This window comes from Teleopsis dalmanni, chromosome X (assembly GCF_002237135.1).
Source record: "Teleopsis dalmanni isolate 2A chromosome X, ASM223713v2, whole genome shotgun sequence".
NCBI lineage: Eukaryota > Metazoa > Arthropoda > Insecta > Diptera > Diopsidae > Teleopsis > Teleopsis dalmanni.
This window is the reverse complement of record NC_051848.1, coordinates 24,340,700-24,363,370: the sequence shown is the minus strand read 5'-3', so window position 1 is coordinate 24,363,370 and position 22,671 is coordinate 24,340,700. Positions and strand designations below refer to the sequence as shown.

Here is a 22,671-nt window from a genome sequence, read left to right as displayed (position 1 = left end):
GACATCTCAGATATAAAAGTGAGAGTGAGAAAATTTAATTGCTAATCAAATTCCTTTCAGAGCAGAAACGAAAAGGTTTCAATACTGTTAATTTTTCTAAATTAGCAGACGATGTCGATGTCGTATTTCAGAGTTTGCGTTCCATTTGAAACCTAAAATCTGTGTAAATGAAACTGAAAGAAAACACTTGGAAATCGTTGCGCTAATGACCAAGAAATTTTACTTTCTTTCAGCGCTTGGAGAGTCACAAAAGCGTGAAAAGCGCCCGAGGAAAACTCAAGTAATTAACAACGTTGCTTCTTCAAGGCAAGCCGCAAAAACAAAAATAATTATTTTACATAAAATACATGGCATTAATAAAAGCACTCATAAATGGAACAACAAAGTTAATAATAAATAAATTTAAACATAATTAATGTTTTTTTTTTCGCTTCTGCACATAAAATAGCAAAAACCCGCAAAATCTGTGAAAAATGCAACAAAAATCGCAATGAAATTGTATTCACGATTGATGATGGAAATTGCCTTGCCGACATTAGAAACGGGGGTAAAATGGCCAACGGTGGTTAACTCTTACGAAAATCTCCATCATAGGACCATCGTTGTCCAAACTTTAACAAATTAGTACTTGTAAATTCGCAAACTTTAAAGCCCAATGGCATTCATTAAAAATTTGAACTTTATATTTAAATTTTTAATTTGAATTTGGCTTGAATGTCACGGAAAATAAATTTCGGAGATGTCGAGGTTCAAACTTTCACGGGAAAGAAGTGAAGAGTACGGAAAAAACTATTTTTTTTCAATTAGTAAAGCAAGTTTTTTATTCGAAACGATTTCGTAATTCAAATCTATAGGCTTTTTAATAAACAAATTTTTGAATTTAAAGAACGAAGTAGGAAACTCAAATATTTTAGACAAAGTATTTGTTCTAAAATACTAGAGCATTACTTACTTGCTTATTTGGCTATAACAATCCATTATCAGGCTTAGGCCTCACACAACACCCTTCTAGTTTCGTGTATTAAGGGCGATTAATAACCCCTGGTCACTGTCTACCTATATGTATTCTTCTTCCAACTGCTGCTTCAAACATCTTTTTCGATGGAACATCCTCTTCCATTCTCACATAACATAATACTCTTCCCGTCTTGTATATTTAGTGCGGTTAATGGTTCGTGGACACTGTCTACCTATATGTGTTCTTCTTCCAGCTGCCTCTTCAAACATCTTTCCCGATGGAACATTCTCTTTCATTCTCACAACATAAGCCATCCCGTAAACCCGCTGGATGTTAATTCGTTGAATGATGTCACATATGTTAGGGCTCTATGATAAAACACGTACAGCTCGTACTTCACTCGAATGCCATAGTCGTCGCCAAAGCTTTTACGAAAAACTTTTTTTTCACATAATTTATACTAATAACAACTCTTGTTTTATTATTTCCATAGCGAAAGTAAAATTTAATATCAAAATTTCTCTGCCTACATCTAATAACTCGGAATGTTTCGGACACATTCCCGGAGTGTTTGAATCTGCTTTACGAAATGCGTAATATTGTAGCACTTGTTGCAATTTAGTTAAAGTTTTACCTTAGACCAGTGATTCCCAACAGGTGTCCGCGGATCACAACTGGAGAAATAGTTAGAAATGGTCCGGGAATCAAATTTAACAGGTATGGATACATAGCTTGTAGTTTGTTAACTGATATCTCACATGTTACCTATTTTATAGCCTATATAATGTACCTACTATATGCATCAATACCATTCATTATACATTATACAAGAGATGCATAAAGCATATTAAAATAATAATATAGTTTATTATTTCTCAATTATGTGGTTCCTACTAAAAACAAAACTATCATAGTGGTCCTTGGTCAAAAAAAAAGGTTGTGAACCACTGCCTTAGACAAACTAAGAAAAAAGAGTTCTTAATTTATTGTGTGAGTAAGAGAGAAAGAAATAGGGGTAGAGAGAAAAAGACAGCAAGAAAAAGAAAGAGAAAGCGAGAAGAAAGTATAAAAAAAAGACAGAAAGAAAGCGAAAGATAGAGAGAGAAAGAGAGGGAGAGTTAGAAAGAGAGAATAAAATACATATATATATATATAGAGAGAGAGAGTAAAATAAATAGAGAGACCAAAAGAGAGAAATAAAAAGAGAGAGTGAGAAAAAGAGTGACAGAGACAGTAAAAGAGTTAGAGAGAGAAAAAGAAATAGAGTGAGAAAGAGAGAGAGAGAAAGAGAAATAGAAGGAGAAAAAGCAAGAAAGAGAAAAAGAGAGAGTAATAAAGAAAGGGGGAGAGACAGAAAAAGAGAGACAAAAAGTGATATGGAAGAAAGTGAGAAAGAAAGAGAAATAAGTTATACCTTTCAAGATTAATTAATTAAACAAATATTTTGCTCTAAATTATGTTTTCAAAAGTAATCTTGTGTGCCAAATCGTAAAAAATGTTACCTACATAAGGTAAAATAATAATATTTAAAAAATTATTTTTAAAAATATTTACAAATTATGAAAAATTTCACTTAGTAAAAACTATTTAATGTAGCGCAGTATTTAAAATGAAATCGTGCATATCGAAAACACATTAAAAATAATCTTTCTTAAAAAATTTTTTTGGAACACTGAAATAGCTTATAATTTCGTATGTATGAAATATGTACTCTTATTCAAAACATCAGCAGTAACGTTATTATGCCTAATGAGACGTTCAGGTGATTTCAGTGAAGTACTATGCTTGAAGCGAAAGACTTAGATTCAGGCATATAAGTGAAACATAACTGACAAACGGTATACATAGTAATAAGGTTTAAGTAATATAATCTACTTTACTGTTAGTATAAAGTGGTCTTCTTACTAAAAAAAAAAGATCAAAACATAAAACTCAATTCAATTCCGATTATATTCGTTACAGATCTTTACTTACACAGTAAAGGTAGGTATTAACTGATTTATTAGTAAGTACGAGTGTATATGAAGAGTGTGCGTGTCCACTATTTTACTTACAAGGTGTAAAAAATAATTAAAAACTCTTTAAATTCACATTAATAAATTCAATTAATTATTAAAAAAATTTAAGAAAAGAAATCTTGAAATAAAAAATAGAAAATTTCAATAATAGAATTCGATTTAAACTAATAATATGGTTTGAGTGGAGCCCTATGCTCCAACCTGGAGGACAGGTAGGCACATCATTTAGGCAATTTAGACAACTGAATATAATTTTAAAAGTCTAAGAAGTGATCACTTAAAACTAAAATAATGGTGAGTGACAATAGGACACTCTTAGATGGCTATTTAAAAGTTTCCACCTAGTTTTAAAAATTGTCAGTATTATATGTACTAAAATTTTATTTTACTAGCATAAAGAAAGATAGATCTGCTGGTTTAGTAGTGCTAGAGCTCAATCTTCCATCTAAGTTTCGTTTTATTAGCACAACTAGAGATAATTTTCTAAAAATATGTTTATTATTTAAAGCTCATAACCGCAGTTCATAAGCAAGATTAGTTTTCTAAGTTATATATTCGGGAAAATATAAACAGTATGATCATTAGTAGGCAAACCCAATTATCAACATAGATAATGTTTAGTTGTTTATTCTTACCTATACCTTCTATAATTGTGATAAAAAGAGATACTTAATTTATTCAATTTGTTCCTATTATTTAACGACTAGAAATCGTAACGACGCTCTACGTTGTCCGCTACCTCGGATCAAGCCCTACTCAGGAGGACCACCGCTCTTAGTTAAACATGTGTTAACCTTATTAGCTTAGATTACTCGCACCCCACAAAAATCTTCACTTTTAGTTCTGCTAATCTTAAAACGTAGTTTCGAATATGCTTCTTTGTAGCTTTTAATGAGATCAGTACTTATCCTTTTGCTGAGGCTGTTTTAAACTTTATCTGTCTTGTGGATCTGCTATCTTATTTCCTTGTATTTCACTTTACTCCCAAACCCGAATTAAGGACATTATATGCAGGTTACTGTCTGATATAAGTTACGTTCTGCACTGGGTGAGTAACTTTTTTGTATTTTTTTCAAACAGAGAAAGGATAGCAGAGAAAGATTATCGAAGATTATAATCTGTTTATTACGTAGTTCTTTTACAACTTCAGTTAGATAGACATTGAATCAGATTGCAGAGTTGAGGCATCTGGAAATTCTGCTTCACTTTACTTGTATGAAAGGATTTTTGGAATTCATTTATGGAAACTACAAAATTTTTGATTATTCATGTTGAAACTAAATTATTGAATTGATTTAAAAAAAAAAAATGTGCTCGATATTTTTAACTTGTTTATTTTCTTGTCTCCTACTAGTACTAGTCTGGTCCTACTCTTACCAGATTATCACGTTTAAATAGCTTTCAGTAGATCCTACTGTTAACATTTGGTCGAATATTTATAAAACCTTTTTTAATAAATATGTAGTTGCATCGGTGTTTTAAAAATTATTATTTTTGCAAAAATACTAGCCTAGAAGCTATTAAAAAATGTCTAGTACTTTTCATGAACACTAAAATGTTCAAATCATGAAATTTCTGAACTATATGGAAGCAACTTGAATAAAAAATTATATATAATGTCAAGTTCTATTACAATTACCTTTTGAAAAAACATCAGATTTTTGAATTTTTTTTTTTTTTAAATAAACAATTTAATTTTTTTTATTTGCAAATATATTACATAAAAATTTTTAAATTTGCCTAAAAATTTTAAGTACATAATAATTTTTTTTTGACATAAAATTAAATAACAAATATATTATTAAATTTTTATTTTATTTTAAAATTTAAAAATGTCATAAATATAAAAAAAGATTGATATAATGCTCTATAAATTGATATGGATAACTTATTGTAACATAATACATTTTATCTTTCCGATTTTAGTTACTTCCATAATTTCGTTATCTTACAAAAAAACATCTTCAAACTCTACCAATTCTTATATATAGCATTATATATAACATATACATATATGCTATGAGCTTTGTGAGGTCACTATGATGATTTAATTATTCATTGGTCAAAAAAATAAAAAAAAATTCGTATGGAGCAGTAGGTCTTTTTTGTTTATCTATGGAATATGGAATGTCAAAGAAAACTTCACCCAAAAAGAATATCCAGACAAAAATAATCTTAATATTTAAAGACCATCTTTTCCGAATAATATTAATTATATATTAATTGATCCATTAAACATATTTTAATATAATATTCAATTCTAAAAATTTTTGCATATTTTTTTGTAATTATTTATGTTAATAATATCTTATTATTATATATAATTTAAAGAAACTAAAAACTGTGTTAAGATCCTTATAAAATAAGCTATAAATGATGCTGATGTTCACACCGGCGAAGCAGACTTTGCAAAATCCGAACATGAAAAAACTATTGTCGTGAGTAGAGAAGATATTGATATGTTAGATTTATAGAATATTCTAAACAGTATACAGTAAAAAATATCCATTAAAAATAAATGGCAAGAGTAATGTGAAAATACGAATATATTTCTATAAGTAAATCCAAAAATATTCCCATTTTAAAAAACATTTTGTATGATTTCTCGCCTTAAGTGAAGACGACACAGGGTTAGGCCTCACACAACACCCTTCTAGTTTCGTGTATTAAGCGCGATTAATAGCCCCTGGTCACTGTCTACCTATATGTGTTCTTCTTCCAACTGCTGCTTGGAAGAAGAAGTGAAGACGACACAACTTCTGCTCTATTTAAATATGATATATTATCAATTTTTAAAATATTCGAGAACCATTCAAAATTTGGATCAATCAGCTCAAGTCAAAAAAGTGCTCTCCGGATATATTATTTGTAAATAAAGTCCTTGGTTTTTTTTTTTTTTTGAAAATTTATACCGCTCAAGACTTAATATGTTAAACTAGTGCAGTTATCATCTCTTTCACCTATAAGAATAATTAGGTACCCCAGAATGGAAATCGGTACTACAAAATGAAATCTTGGAAACGATATCAGCATAGTTATGACTAGAAGAACTACATATTTCAACACATTGCAATTTCTAAAGAGGATGTGCTTCGAACTGTGTATGTAGATAATTTGGATGAATAGCATTTTCTTCAGATTGTAGTTAGTGCAGTGAATAAGTATGCCCCAATATTTTATTATATCTAAATGATCTTGATGAAGAAAATTAATGTATTACAAGTAAATATTAAAGGTTTAGAATATAATTGACAACTACGATGGTGAAAATGAATTGAAAACTCTAGTTGAACGACTAGAAGTTTGTTGTTCGTGACTTTATTTCGGATATAATTGAAGATGGTAATCTGGTTTTCCACATTTTTGAACATATACGGTAAATCGTGGTATAAGTTTAAGAACAACAAAAAGCAGTGTAATTTTAAGAGTGCACAGTTAGCTTAGCAGCTTCTTTGCACCAATAACGATAGCTTTTATCAAAGAAGCAGTTGTGATATTTGCAAACTTCTATTATATTTATTATTATCTATATATTTATATATTATATATCTATATATTAAGTACGTGTATAAAATGTACTTTAAAAAGAATTTATTAATTTGTTTAAAATATCGGTACAATAGTAAAGACACGATAAGACGAGAGTTTGTCTATCGATCTATCTGTTTGCATACTTATATGTTAGATTATGTTACCTATTAAATGCAATTCTATCTCTCAGATCGTATGAGACTTCCTCAACTTTTTGTCTTACTTTTCTGTTAATCCAAGATTTTAGTTCATCGTATGAAACTTGTTCAACTTCCTTCATTAACTTTCTGTTAATCCAAGCAGATAAGTTCAATAAATGGATATAACTAATTTTTTTGTAAGGGGTAAGCTTTAAGCTCACGATATATGCGCTTTATTTAAATTTTATTCATATATGAAACGTTTCATAGTCCCGACTAAGTTCTGGATTCATACCATAATCAAAAGTTGTAACCATTGTTCGCTTTTACAGATATACATGCACTTGTGGAAACCATTGGTGATGAAATGTTGCGCTAGCGATGATGAGCTCAGTGACTTTGAAGCATACGAAAAACACTGCACACACATGCTTTGACTTTAATTATTTTTATTTATACTTTACGGAAAGATAAATATGAAATAAAAATTTTAAAAAAAATTTAATTAACAGATAGAAAACTTCATATATGGTTTAAGTGCAGATGTTATTTTCCAAAAAAAATATGTACTGCTTTTAATAAATATTTTCATTTAAGTTGGAAATTATTATTTTTTTTTATAATTTTTTTGTTATCATTTTTATTATTATTTTTAGGTTTTTTTTGTTAATTTACGGTCACTGAACTTTTGTGTTTTAAGCCCCAAAAAGAAAAATTTTCATAGTATTTCATAGTAAGAAATTTTCACACCTCGCATTGTACAAATTCGGAAAAAATTTGAAATAAAATTTAAATTATTTTAATTAAATCAAAAGGATAAGGACAAAAAAAACTTGTAAATGTTATTAACAGGTGTAGTAAAAAGAAATCCACTATTTTTACATAAAATTAGAGGATTATTTACTATAGTTAGAAGGATCCAATTTAGGTCCAATATGCGCCATTTTGTTCCATAATTTGTTGCGGTTTTAATAATAATTTCATTATGCCACTGTCATAGAAGTTCTCGTTCTTATTGCCAAAAGATTTAGATGAAAAACAGTGGATTTTTAAATGCCTCTTCTGAGGTTTAAATTTTTTATCATAAAAATCGTCCACTGTTTGCCATGGCAAATTATGGAATATGGTTTAAGCCATGGTTTAAGCGGATCTGTGTCAGTTCGCTTTGTATGAGAACAAAAATAGCTGTTGTATATACAATAACATAGATTATGAGAAGTGCAAATTAACTTGGGCAAGCTAACAACTAAGATAGAAGAGTTAAGAACAGAGTTAAGTAATAGAGTTATATTATAGAGTAATAGAGTTAAGTAACAAAATTTATGGCAGTGCTAATAAGCTCCACCGGCCAGTGGGTGCAAAAAATTGGTGATCCCATTCAAGTGGAAATGCAGAAGCTGAAAAAAAAGAGAAAAAGATTTCACTGAGAAAGCCATACCTAACATAGATCGTTTAAAAATAATTATCCCTTTATAGCTACATTTGTGGTAATAAAATGGCGTTAATGCGCTATTTGGATAGAAGAGGAAGGTCTGCCGTTTCTCTAATCAACCTAATCGCACACATACACTGGGTAATAAACTGTACTCAAATCTTAAGGGATTCCCATTTTATTTCTTGTAGGTTACATTTTTGAAAAGGGAATTTACATGCTTTAGATTTTTCGTTAAAAGGTGTTAGTTTACATTTGTGTGGTGAAGTGGAAAGATAAATTTCTGTTTTGTAAAGTATAAAAATGAGTCAAAAGCATAAACAAATATCTTTGGAGCAAAAGTTAGATATTTTAAAATATTTTAAACTTGAAGAAATTCTCCCAATGTCAGCAGACATTCTGGGTTTAGCTCCAACTACTATAAGAACAATTTATAATCCTGATATGGACAATATAAAGAACTATAGAAAAGCTGTCACACATTTGGCCTTCAAACAAATTACAAAAAGTATAAATTCATTTATTGTAAAAATTGAGTTCCTTCTATCAGAATCAAAAAAGAATGCCATTGAGCCAAATGTAAATTTAGAATAAGGCTCTGTCGATAATTAATGAGTAAAAAGGTAATTCTCCATCAAGTGATCAAAAACTAAATTATTTTTGGAAATTAAATATATCGGAAATGTGGAAATGTGATTCGATTTGCATTGTTTCGATTTTGTAGGTCTCAATTAACGACGCAAATCGGGGTTTTACTGTAATGTTTTTCTTTTAACCTTCATTTTAATTAAAAAATAGTAATAGTTTTTGGTCAGAAGATGTAGTCTAACTCATTTTGTTCTCGTGATTTTATTTTAAATGAATTTTTCAATTAAGTATAAAATTGTTATGCATATTAAACTTAATTTAATTATTGTAGATAAAAAAAAATTTTGTTTTCTATTATATATTTTAAAGTCATTAAAATATTTTAAAGCGCATATATTTATCAAAAATAATACGCTAAAAATACAATAAATTATATTTAAATAATTTTTTCCACACAAAATGCATGCTGGGAATCAATCCCAACTGTTTTGCATACGGCACCGAAGAAGACTGTGAGGTCCTCGTACAAGCGGATGACACTAGTGACTTTATTCGTATTATCACATATTAAAATACCATACCATACGATACCATGAGAGCACGGGCTACATTATTTTCCTGCATTGAGGCTGAAACAATGGCGTGTGTAATGGAAATATGACGTTCGTTTATAAAAAATAAAAATGCATCTATATAAAATGTTCGCATAAGTGAATGCAGGCGTTCGCTAGGGAGTTGACTGGCTCCATTGTGAGTTCAGCTTCCTACTGCATTCAGATTGTTAGGCTCTATCGTTGCGTTGACTGGTTGGATGTGGTGGAGTCCAAAAACGAGCAAAATATAACTTAAATTGTTTGTTTCCTTAGGCAAATGCTTTATATGTGTTCACATATTTACTTTTCAAACCAATTGCAACGTAAATTGCAAATTAAAAATTAACTTTGTTTACTTGGAAAATTATTAAAATAACAAAAATAAATATAAGTAACAAACTTAAATGAGTAAATAAAAAATGCCTAAGATGGAAAAAATATTAAATCACAAACCTAACTATTTTAAAATGAGATACTCTGCTGCAAAGTTAGCGAAACTCTAATTGGTCACACAAGTTTCGATTAACTTGCAAACTTATTTTATTTAATTTTACTTACAAAACGCTTCATTAACGCATTTTATGCTCATTAGAAGTTCAAATATTTTCTTAATAAATATTTTTATTTATCTTTTTAAATGATTTCTTTAGTACTGTACAGTGAATTCTTGAAAAAAAAATTGTACGAATATAAAGATCTACCTTTCTGCCTTGTCTTACTGTAGGCCGGGAAAAGAGTTTCGCTTCGTCTCCATTCGATATCAGGAACACCTCAATGACGATTGTGTAGATCTTCATTTCTAGAGTGCAACTCTCACTTCCAGTTAATGATAGTTGCAGTAAAAAACATCTGATGATCGTAAGGCTGAGCTTAAGTGAAACACAAGTCTCTGAAATTTATCTATATATATATATTTAAGATCTTCTTTGTCAAAAAGTACCAAGCTATTTGTAATTGGAGGATACTTTTTGTTTTTCATCGTATTGTGTATTTTTTTGACACTACAAAAAAGTAAATTAGTTTTTATCTGAGGATTTTATAAAGGAAAAATTTACAAAACTAAGCAAATATGTAAAATATTTCAGTGGCTAATCTGATTTTAAAGAAACAAAAATAATATAAATAATACTACGAAATTTTTTTCAATACATTATATAGTACGTATTGCTTCCTTTAAGGTACATTCTTATATACCAATGGTTCCCAACTTTTTTTTGACCAAAGAACACCATAATATTTTTGTTTTTAGTAAGGACCACAAAATTTAAAAATAATAAAATGAACTGTATAATTATTTTAATATGCTTTATGCATTTCTGATATAATGTATTATGAATTGTACAAGTGCATAAGTATATTATATAGGCCAGGGCAGCCAAGACAAGATAAGTTCGTGGGCCAATAAAAATCGCTGATAGATATATAATTACTTGGAAATTTTTTGTGCTTATTTTCTAATAATCTCAGTGGACAAACTACAAATTTTGTATCCATACCTGGTATATTTGATTCCCGGACTATTTTTGACCATCTCGTAGACTATCAGTTGGGTACCACTGATATATACAGAATAGATTGTGTAGTTATTGGACTTATTTGCATTATCAAGCGATATAAAATAATTACAGTTTACTACAGTTGACTCTCGATATAACGAATAATAGAATGTCTAGACTTTTCATTATTTCGAAGAGATTTCATATCTAATATTCGTTATTTGGTTAAAATATTTTGGTTCTCTGTCTATTATTTCAAAGTTTTGTTTGATTTTTTATTTAATTGTTCGTTATTTAAACTGTTTGTTTCATCCGTATTTACTATATATTATACTATATGTTATACTATACTATATAAATATATATAATATATATATCATATATATATACTATACTATATATAATATATATAAATAATCGATTAAAACTTAATGTCATTTTGGCTATATTATAGTATCTAGAATTTATTTCTGTACACACTGTATACTTTCTCAGATGATTGTAGTAAATAGTATTATTGACTTTTTTATTAGTTTAAAAAAAGATTTTATAAAACCTTATTAGGGCTCAAAATGTCTGAAATATATTTATATATATACTGTTATATGAATATTGTATTAATTGTGTTTTTAGCTATATATATTCATATTCATATATTAATTCAAAAAAACTATTATTTGAAAAACTATATTTGATTTAATTGACACCATTTAATCGACTGGGAGACTTTAAAAAATTTACTGAATGATGACGTCTGTCTACTTTACCAAACGTGAACGTTTCAGAGTCTATCCTAGCAATTTGTAAGCGGAACAGTAAACTCGGATATAAGGTTGCATCTTTCTCTTTCATTTGATTAAAAATCAAATATATGGATCAATACCTTAACTCTGAACTGTAATAATTAATAAAAGTGGACCAGAGCAATATATTTTTTCAGAAAATATTTTTCAGAATCAATTAGGTTAGAGCTCATTTTATTTAACCTGGAAAGATATGTAACAGCAGTCAAGTAGTCGTTGGTATAAAACTTCGTATATTTAACGCAGTTCTATTTATTGGATATGTAATGTGGAACCCAACAGATGGGAAGCGCCCGATGGACTGATCTTGACTTGAAGAAGAAAAGTGGAATTTGAATTCAAAGGTATTAGAATACTCATGATATGAGTACACTTTTACTATAGCTCAATGTTAACTGATAATAGAGACTAATTGCTTTACATAAAAGGACAGTACTGTATATACCTATGCGCGTACATAGCCAATGGTGCTTTGTGTGAAAAGGTCAATAATGTGAGCTCACTATATAGCTCTTAATACTACATAATTAAAATTTTATTTATTATTTTAAATTTATTTTTTAAAAATTGCTTTAGCCATTTCGAACTTAAAAAATACTAGTGTTCTTTACTTTCAATGGAGAATTGTAACTAATTTTTGTTCATAGTAAATGTCAATAGGCAGTAAATGCACAGAAATAAGTTTGACTTCCTTTTTTGACTGAAATTAAAAAAAAAAAAACTTTTTAAAAGTAAATATGACCTCCTTTTTAAACAGAAATAAGGAAGAAGTTTTCAATGAAAAAGTTTCAGCGTGTACGAGTACGTGGCTTTCTTTCAAAAAACCCGTAAAAAACCTAGAGAAGTACGTTCGAATTTTTAAGTATCCTACAAATCTTTAAAGTAATATATTTTTCTTTTTTTATAATTTAAAATCAATATTTGAAAAATATATTTGATACTAAGGGCAAACATTTAAAACTAATTAATTTTAAATATTTTATGAAAATAAACTCCGACAAGTATAATCGAACAGATACTTGTATCTTACCTTCCCTTTGTTTATTAATAGATACATTCGAGCAGTAAAAACAATATTTTCAACTAATAAATAAATAGATAATTATTGGTAGCAATTCTAGTACAAACCCTTACCAAGTAGTGACAAGATTTCTTATCAATTCGTCGTCTCATGCACTATAATTGTGTCGTATCTACTTAATAACTTTAAATAACTTTTGTGTTTCGAATATAAATAATCTTATAAAAATCTAAACATTTTTCACAAGGAAAACAGGAAACTTTTTTCATGAAAATTCGTTATTAACTCAGAGCACGAATTTTAACTAAATTGCAAAGTATGTTCTATAAAAGAAACCTACACAAAAAATTAAGTGGATCCAAAAGTTTGAAAAATAATGCATAAATAAAAATAAGCAACCACAAATTTTAACTATATTACTATGTAATGTAATTGGGATCACTAAATCCCAATTGGTTCGAAGCTGTAAAAACTCATATCGAAGTTAAATAAAATGAGTCCAGTAACACTCGTCGATAATATACCTCTAGCTCAAAAAGTACCCGAATTTTGTAAATAAAACACACAAATTTAAATTTTATTCCAAATTTATTTTATCTTCTTCAAAATATGCTCCTTCTGAAGCGATACATATACGCCAACGCTTAACCCAATCTTCCATACACTTTTCGTAGGCCCGTGAAGGTATGGCTTTTAGTTTCTTCAGCGAATTCTCTTTTACCCATTCAATCTACTCAAAACGCTTACCACGAAGAAACAATTTGAGTTTCGGGAACAGGAAAAAGTCGTACGGATCCAGATCTGGCGAATATGGTGCCAGAGCGATGACAGTGGTGCCGTGTTTGGTCAAAAAATCGCGTACAACAAGAATTTTCCATAGTAAAAATCGCTAAATGCACTTGAGGTAATCTTACATTAACAGCTGCTGTAAACAAATTAATTGACAGATGGCGCTCAAATTTGTACCATATGTCAAGAAAGGGTGTACCAACATAACAAAAAAAAATTTTTGAAAAAGGTCCATTACTTAAGGAGTAGTCAACAAACAACAAAATCCGGCGATAGATTATCTTACTTAGATTATTAGATAATTTGGTCTCTTTTTCTAAGATATTGAAACATTTAAACACTTTAGCTGTGCTTGATGTGAAGAGCTTTACTTACTTGGGAAGTATTCTCTTCAAAAACAGAGGCGCAAAACAAGACATAAGCAATCGAAAAAATTTTGAATGCATGCGTTAAGTCTATCTTATTATACGCTAACATGGAATCCCCAGGAAACCCGGCGTAGAGGCAGGCTAACGACAACATTGAGTAAAACAATTAATACTGAATCGTTGAACTTCGACGAATTTCGCAAAATAGAGATAAATCATTTGTTGTATCCTTAAGCTCCTAATGGAGTATGGAATAAAATAATAATAAAAATAAACACTTTACTCGATTGAACAACATAAAAAATTGACACGTTTCTTAGTCGAAGATGGTATTAAAAACCTCTAACACCTGCAGAAATGGTTTCAAGTTTTTCAGAAAAACTGTCATTGAATCGAATGAAGTCTGTGATCTAAAATTAAGATATATTGTTAGGTTTGTCAATAGTTTTGATTTTTGCGGTTTAGCTCAAAGGATTTCTTTTTCGGATTAAATTATGAATCTCATAGGTCGTAAAGTGGTATTAAAGTGTCTTTGAAAAGAAAGCATAATATTTTGTATAAACCTAGTACCTAGTATGATATAGAGTCTCATAAAATATTTTAATCCAAAAAAAACATTTATAGATACATTCAGCTATGATATAATAAATTATATAAAAATTTAAATACAAAATCATTTTCTTACCAATCAAATGCAAGTGTGATTATAAAATTCTAATGTTTCAAGTGATTACTTAATTAGCAATGAAAGTAAATCTGGATCTGAAATATAAAGATAGAATACATGAGTATTAAAATAGGTAAACCTAGTTATAATTAGAAATTTTTTTAATTCTATCTAAATAATTAAAATATTTTTAATAAATTAGAATGTTGTTAAAAGTTTTGTTTTCAGTAAGTTGATAGGCCCTGTGGAGGCCCTATGCTACACTGGAAGATAAGGATAAGAGAAAGAGAGAGAAAAGTTGATAGTATTGTGCTATTTAACCATACGAAGCTTTTTCGTGAGTTTTTATAATTAACTGTTGAGTGTATTGCCACCACAATCAACAGATGTATTGGAAAAACACCGAAGTTACAATTTTAAAAACTTTTCAGCCAATAGACAGCTATAATATACAATTCGCTGAAGAATTTAAAGATCATTTCACAATCAACCTACGAAAAATATATGAAGAATTAAGTCAAGTAATGGTATACCTGAATTGCACTCGCTGGGAGTTCGAGTGTTATTTGATGATTCCGAATATTTTTTTTAATGAATATTTAATTTCGCATTAACCTTAATTTTGAAATCATCATTGATAACGGGGTATAACACATGGGCATTCCACAAGCTTTAACATCTTCATAGTTTTAAGCTATATAAATGGACAGCGTACTTTCTGTAAATTGTTAATACGATTCCGTAGATCCGTTTCTTTTTTTTCTCCTTATTGGCACAAAATTTTTACTTTCTTTGTTAATTTAACCATTGAGTCAATTTCTGGTTTAGGTATATATCCTACAGTGTGCTCAACAAGGCTACGCATTCATATAATTGTTCCAAAGACATAAGCCAAACTTATCTTCTGAGCGTATACTCTTAAGTACACTAACAGGAGAATCATCATTCTCTCTGCAGTCCTTTTGAACGTATAAAATTGTGAGTTTTTATTGGGAGTATTGAAATTAGCAGGGTAAAAACATCGCAATACTGACAGACAGCTAAGCGGCGATCAAAGCACTGAATTTGCATCAGGTGACCTCAAGACTGGCGCAAAACTGCAAAACTGAAACCTTTCTATGGATTAGAACATAGTACGCTACTTTCTCTCATAAAAATAAAGGAAAACCAGAATGGAAAGGATAACTGGTATAATATACCAGGATTAACACAATCAAAATTACTTATTGGTATCTATCACAATAAGAGATACCAGAATAGTGTGCACCTATCAAAAGAAAAATTTAGAATCATCACAGGAATCCTAACAGGGCATTGTAGACTAAAACACCACCTTGCGACACTGGGTGCAAACTGTAGTTTCTGCTATGTGGATTCGGCCACACATGTGCTGTTAGAAAGCGCTGCGCTAATGCACAAACGGAATACATTGCTAGGAATGTATATGCTTACCGAAGAGGCAATAAAACTTTGTAAAGTAGGTTCTATACTAATTTTTTTTCACGCAATAGTGCTTAGAGACCTACTCTAAATCCAGAAGGGGGCGTATTAGACCCGATAGTTGCAGTGCCACATCCCTTAAAAATAATAATAATTTAGAGGTAAAATATAAACAAACAAGCTTTTTCCCATGCATAAATCAACTTATGCCAATGGAAACAACCAAATCTCTATTTCGTAAACATAAGCAGTTTTAGTTGTAGTGTTAACTACATAATATTATATTTAGAACAGGTTAGGAACTATGTGACCACTGCATCCTTTGACGAATTTTTTGACATAATATTAAGTATCCACTACTTTTTATTATTATGAAAAAAAGAATAGTACACTGCGTCCTAAAAGATCTATTGTGCCAATTTCTTTAATGAAAGACAGTATAGGGTCTATGTTCCCTATATCTACAACGATTAAAACTTATTTTGACGTATACACATAACGAACCAAGTGATAGCACCCTATATTTAAAATAGTGTAATTTTTCATTCATAAGTCAGTAAATTGAAAATCACATAAAAAGCAGACTGAAAGGACGACATAGTTAAGTCTTGAAAAAGTATAAAAAAAGTATAATATGGGTAGTCACCGCTTACCCATATTTATACCTAAAGCAATTTTTAGCTTGATGTAAGCCACACTAAGCAATAACAAAACGAGGGCTCAATATGCCCATGTACACATCTTACATACAAAAATAAATATGTAATATTGGGTGTAATATCCGAGTATACGAGTACATAGAGTGTTGTTTAGTTATAACTACTCGCATTATGGAGCAAATTTTAAACTGTGAATGCATGTGTTTTGTTTGACGTACTCGTACTCGTACTCGTAACAGTAGCAGAAGTGTATCTTTTATGTATTTTCTTTTATGGAGCACTGCAAAATAAGCCATAAAATGTTCACAGTTGTTTTCATATGAAAATTACAAAAGTATTACAAACGCAGATTAAAGTTGGCAAAGGAAAGCAAGTACATGTAGAAGAAAATGGAAGGGAAATGTAAATTGAAATACTTTGAATTCCTGTAATGTCCGCACTAAGCCAAGCAATTCCTTTAAGCGTTCTACAGAATTCATTTTTCAACATTGATTTAGAGATTTTTATTTATTTCTTGTTTGTTCTGAGACTAGCACCGCCAACTCATTTCAATTGCTCAAACTCAAAAATAGTCAGATTTAAAGATAGTCAAATTTAAAGATACAGCGAAATTGACATATTCAGTGTTGTTTATCTGAGATAGGTAAGTGCAATCATTGCGTTCTGCATCAGCTGGATCCCGAATAGCTCCATATTGTACTGCACATATGTATCAGACTGTATCAGATTACGAGTACTGTTGCATAAAGTTAAACATCGATATCTTTGTTAACTTGTACAATTTAGTTTACTTAGTGCCCAATACAATGGCTTTGTTCAGTCCACCTGCTTGAGATTTGCTGGCGTTTGGATGTGCGTATGTGAGCGTTGCATGGCGGCAGTTACTATGGCAAGGATAACTACAGGGATAATCTGCGTCATCGCAGCAGTTCTACACATGAAATTTAATAATGCTTAACGAGGTATAGCTAAAGTTTGAAATTTTGTTAAATCTGTTGTAAGGATTCGTAGAAAAATAAAAAATATAACGTTCTAGAATTTATTTATGTGTATTTAGTCATAGTTTGGAGAATTTAGTATTTATTGACACGACAACCATTAATGCAGGCTGATTTTCACAAAACGACTTTATTCGACTTTATTCGACTTTATTCGACGTTACTTGACGTTATTCGAGTATTGTGCTCAGCTTGATGAACATTTCAATTACAGAAATTATTCACTGTACATTAGAAACACATGCCAGAAAATCATTTGCATAAAATTACTTAAAGCGGACTTCAGTGAAATAAAGTACTTTCCTTTTTTTAAAGAATTTTTGTTTTTGCTTAAAAATAAAATAGAGAAATTGACACCAGATTGAGCACTTTTAAAATAATTTTCAATTATAAGTAAAAAAAAATAATAACAAAGTTATTGCCATATTGGATCATATTTCAGTAAAGATACAAAATCTAACAAGACCAAAAATGTAAATTCAATGTAAAGTGGGTATATAAAGTAGAATAGGTAGATAGGTAAAGTAGAATTAGATTCATAAGATTGAAGAAGAAAACAGAGACACTTTAGAAATCACTAAAAAGTTCATAACATTTCGGTGCGTTGGACACCACAAAAGAACCGAAAAAACAACAGATAAAAGATACTTTAATGAGGTTTTATAAATGTAAAGTACTTATTGTAATATATTACTATATACTTTATAGATAAAAAGTTAGGTTAGGTTATGCTGGCAGAACAAAAAGGCCATGTGTAAACCATTGTGATACCAGATCAGAGCCTTAATTTTTTTAGCGATAGTGTGCATCGCTTAGGATGCGCGTGTTATTAGCGAATTTTATTAGGATTTCAACAGAAACCTTAGGCGTGTGCTTCAGTCCGGTAAAACTGACAGCCCTCAAGTATTTTTGTCGAGTTCTCGAGAGAGCCGGGTAGATGCAGATGCTCCAGGGTTTTCTTTGCATCCGATTCGTTGCGTTTCCTACAAACATCGCTGTAATTTTGGTCACTGTCAATACACCCAATAAAGTTCTACAGTTTCTTCGAGATAAAAATTTAATTCAGTATTACAAAAAAAAATCTCCTGAATATGTTCAGGTAATAGTATGAGTACCTAGTTTGTCCCAAATCCAATGAAATCCACTTATATTATGACTGGTAGCGTATTGATATCTATGAGTGGTGGCATGTGATTAATGTACTGTCAAAATTTGAGCAAATTTCCTTAATATTTCACTGTGACTTTACGTTTCCCAGAGGGAAAGGGGTTAAAATATTCATAAGACAAGGCATGACTGTCGTAATGGACGATCAAAATTTAATAGGTATTATTCGATAGTATTTGCAGTATAAGTGGGGAGTGACTGAGTTTCACTTGCGACACCCAATGTTAATTTGGTACTACAGGTGCTTCAGTTGCGTCGACAAAGTCAAAAAATTCTTAAAAACAAAATTAAAACCTAATTTTTTTTATTTGCCTGAAGAGCAATATGAAGACACTGCTGACCGTTTTCATCTATGTTTGGATTTAAAGGAAATTGTTTATAGTTAATTAATATTAGAGAAGTCAGATGGTGAACGTAGAATTTTATCAGGCCTACTACAAATTCTCGATTTGGATCAAGATTTTATGGGTTTTGTTGCATTTCAATGCATCATTGTACATTGTATGTGAATTCTTGACCAAAAAAGGGACCATATCAATCGATCATCCACCATATTCAATTAATTTGTTTGTGTTTAATAACAAAATTGAAAATGACGATGAAAGAAAGGTTTTGGTCGATATACTAAGACAATTCTGAGGTATGTAATGGTAATGGTGTCAATGTTTTTATTTAACCTCACAATTCCTTATGACTATAATCTATATTTTATAAATACAGTCTGTGCCTTTTTTCAGTATTGTCGTTAATCGTTAATAGTGATAGGACAAATTTTAAAAGAGATTAATTCTGTATTATGTTGGACTTCTATTTGCAAATCATCAGTGTCTAAACTAAGCAAAATATTTCTGCTAATAAGGACTAAGATTGAATGCTATATAGTATAAAAACTAAAAATATAAAAAACTAAAGAGCGCACAATAGAGAAATAAATTAAAAGTCAAGTATCTTGCTTCGGGATAAAAAGACTTAAAAGATGACAATAATGTAGTTACTTGAAATTTAGACATTCGAGATAAGAATATTATTTTTCATTATAAATTAATTTTAAATAAAAACTTTCCACTTCAGTGAGTCTGCTGAACTTTTAAATGGAATTGACAATTGCTGCAAAGCACTGAAATCACTTATCCAACTAACGTCATAAATAAGTAATAAAATGGAGGAAAATATGGAGAAAGATATTAGTAAACTTAAGCATTTGTCTGTGTTACTTATAAATTTTTCCAATGATTTTTATTGTATTGCAATACATAAATCCAAACATACGGCTGGAAAAAAATAGATTTTTTCTAGTAACAATGAGTAATAGATTTTTAATAGCAACTGCCCACAAAACAGACAAAAGACCCACATTACTGGAAAACTAGATATGTTGTAGTCAGAAAGAATTTGAATAAAATCTTTACAAAGCAATAGATAACAAATATCGTAAATGTATTTTTTAAAAATAATTCCAAATGGATCTTACTGAAATTTGGTATTTACTCTATATTCTATTTAAAAAATGTTTTTTTTTTTAATATTATTATGCACGAAGATTGAGAAACAAAGTATCACTCATTTAGGCTGTCACTGCTCGGCATTCGCCAACCTTTAACACTTTAGGGTGTCACTTCGTCAAGTGTCTCTTCGATATTGCTGATCTAGAATTGTAGTATATTTCTTCTTTCGGTAGAATGACAAAAGGGTCCTTCAGACGAAATAAAGCTATGTTTATTTTAGGTTATTGGAAAAGTCAGCTTACCTTTTAAACTTTAATAAATGAGCTGTATATTCTTACAAGACAGGCTGTCACTTGAAGATACTAGTAGATTATTTTGATAATGTCTGAGCATTAACACATCCATTATATATTGAGTTTATTTTTATATCTTCGAAGTTAGTTACAATCTGTCGACCATAGTCTTCTCATAATATAAAAAATGTGCCTACTATAAAATCACAATATTTTTAGTAAGTTTTCACAATTTTAGTGAGTTCAACGGTTGTTAACAGATCTATTTTGTAAAATGGCAAACCCTCAACTTAACATAGAATGCCTTGGATAATATTTCTGTTAGACATAGGATATTAAAGCAATGCTGACTACGAAATGGATAACTCTTTGTTTTAATATTTCAAGGAGAAATCGTTTTATAGAAAAAATCTAAATTCAAGTTTTTTTCACAATACGATGCTTATAGTACAAACTTTATAGTGTCTAAACAAGTGTCTATATCTGTATTTATAGTGATAAAAAGATATTAGATACATTGCTTTACATACACACATATTTTATATATTAGAATATAAAAGATAAAAATAATAAAAAATAATAGAAAATAGTAAAAAATAATAGATATTATTTTTTAATTTCAGCAAAATTTCTTGTTTAAATGTCAGCAGAGCTTGAAATGACATGTTCTTGGACCGAATGCACCTATTGAATTTAATCATATCACGTAATCAATGTTGTTACACAGACAGAAAGGATGACACTGAGGGAAGAAGGACTAATTACACTGTTACGATATTCAGTATATATTTTGTCACGTTATGCACGTTTATGGACACGAATTAGCCTAGGAACTCAAATAATGTACACTACAAACTTTTTCGCCACTCTATCCATTCCGTAAATGAAATACATTTCATGACAGTTCAAAAATACATTTCTCATTGTCGTTATTATGGTTGCGTTTGTGGACATTGAAAAATTGAAACTATTTTATAATCCTTTCTCTTATATTCTAAGCACGTTTTTATTGATTTTTTATGGAATATTTAATTATTTTTTTATATTTATTGAAAACAAATAGTGTATGGCTTAGTGTATGGCATTTCTTTCACAGTAAATGAGTTTTTTATGGTCAGGTCAGGTACGCTGAAACAAAGAAACGTCATGGCGAATTTGGTTTGTGAAATTAATTAAATAATTATAAATTTAAATATTTGTTAACAGCAAAAATCGTTGTTGCAACAGAAATTCGAAATTGAACGTGGGAATCTGTATATATATCAGATCATTTGCAAACCAAATGTTTTATATATTTTGAAGAATTAAATTCGAAGTCATTCATATTCATCCTTTTTTTGATTTTTAGAATTCTCGCTAGTGAGCAAGACATCCTTGTGTTTAGCAATTTCTGTTTAGAAGCAAAATATTGCTATCAGTCAAAGTCAGAAGTTAGATTTAAATTGATGATTTTATTAAAATTTGGTTTGCTATATACAATTTCTTGAAACTTTTAATGCTGTTATAATACAAGTCCTTAGTTTAACATAACTTACTTAAATTCACTTTCTAAACATAATCTTCTTAACATAAACTTCTTAACTTGCTTAACATATATTAATCTTAGTAACACACATACTGATCTTAATATAACTACATACTACATTAGCCATAATTTTTTCTATCAGAGTAGCAAAAAAATACTCACAACTTACGAAAGAAAACATATGAAGCAACAACAATGCTCTTGAAATATTCAGAGTTAGGTTTTTTAGTCTTAAACTTCAGTGGGCCAAATTCAAAAATCAATCAATTGTGAATCATCATTGGAAATATATTGCGAAATTCCAGTCATTTGTTAAAATCATATTAGCAGAAATATTAACAAATAGCAAAATATCTCAACGATAAAATAAAAAATGTTTACCATTGCTCTTGACTATTGTTGTAAAAAGAGGTTCTTTCGAACAGTAGTAAATTACAACAACAAAAATTCATTTTATATTATTTTAATCAATTGAATTTTTGTCTGATCATACAACTGTTTCGTGTATTCACAAATACCCATCATCATTGGTATTAGAATTATGGTTTTATATTTAGTCCTACATTTAATTACTCGTAAATATTTTTTTAAGACTGCAAGTACCAGGAATTGAACACGTGCCCTGCCAAATTCGAAACTCAGAGTCAGCGCTCCTTAACTAACTGACCTAAAGTCGTACTTAACTTTTATGTTCGCACATTTTTCTGGAGTTATGTTAATTGATTGTGTTTTATAAACAC

At 29.6% G+C, this 22,671-nt stretch overlaps 1 protein-coding gene across 3 annotated transcripts in view; it reads right to left on the bottom strand.

Annotated features, from left to right (window-relative positions):
- LOC119687395 (tRNA-dihydrouridine(16/17) synthase [NAD(P)(+)]-like) overlaps positions 1-22,671 on the bottom strand; it is a 105,719-nt gene that overhangs the window by 7,581 nt on the left and 75,467 nt on the right. The window contains exon 4 of one of the 3 annotated variants that reach the window (XM_038101688.1): positions 14,423-14,499. Coding sequence is in view for 1 of the 3 variants with exons in the window: in XM_038101687.1 (XP_037957615.1) it covers positions 953-978 (26 nt within the window). In the remaining 2 variants the exon portion in view is untranslated. Of the gene's footprint in view, positions 1-952; positions 1,034-4,615; positions 4,641-14,422; positions 14,500-22,671 lie in introns of those variants that run through there. The other 2 variants (XM_038101689.1, XM_038101687.1) reach the window with 2 other exon arrangements.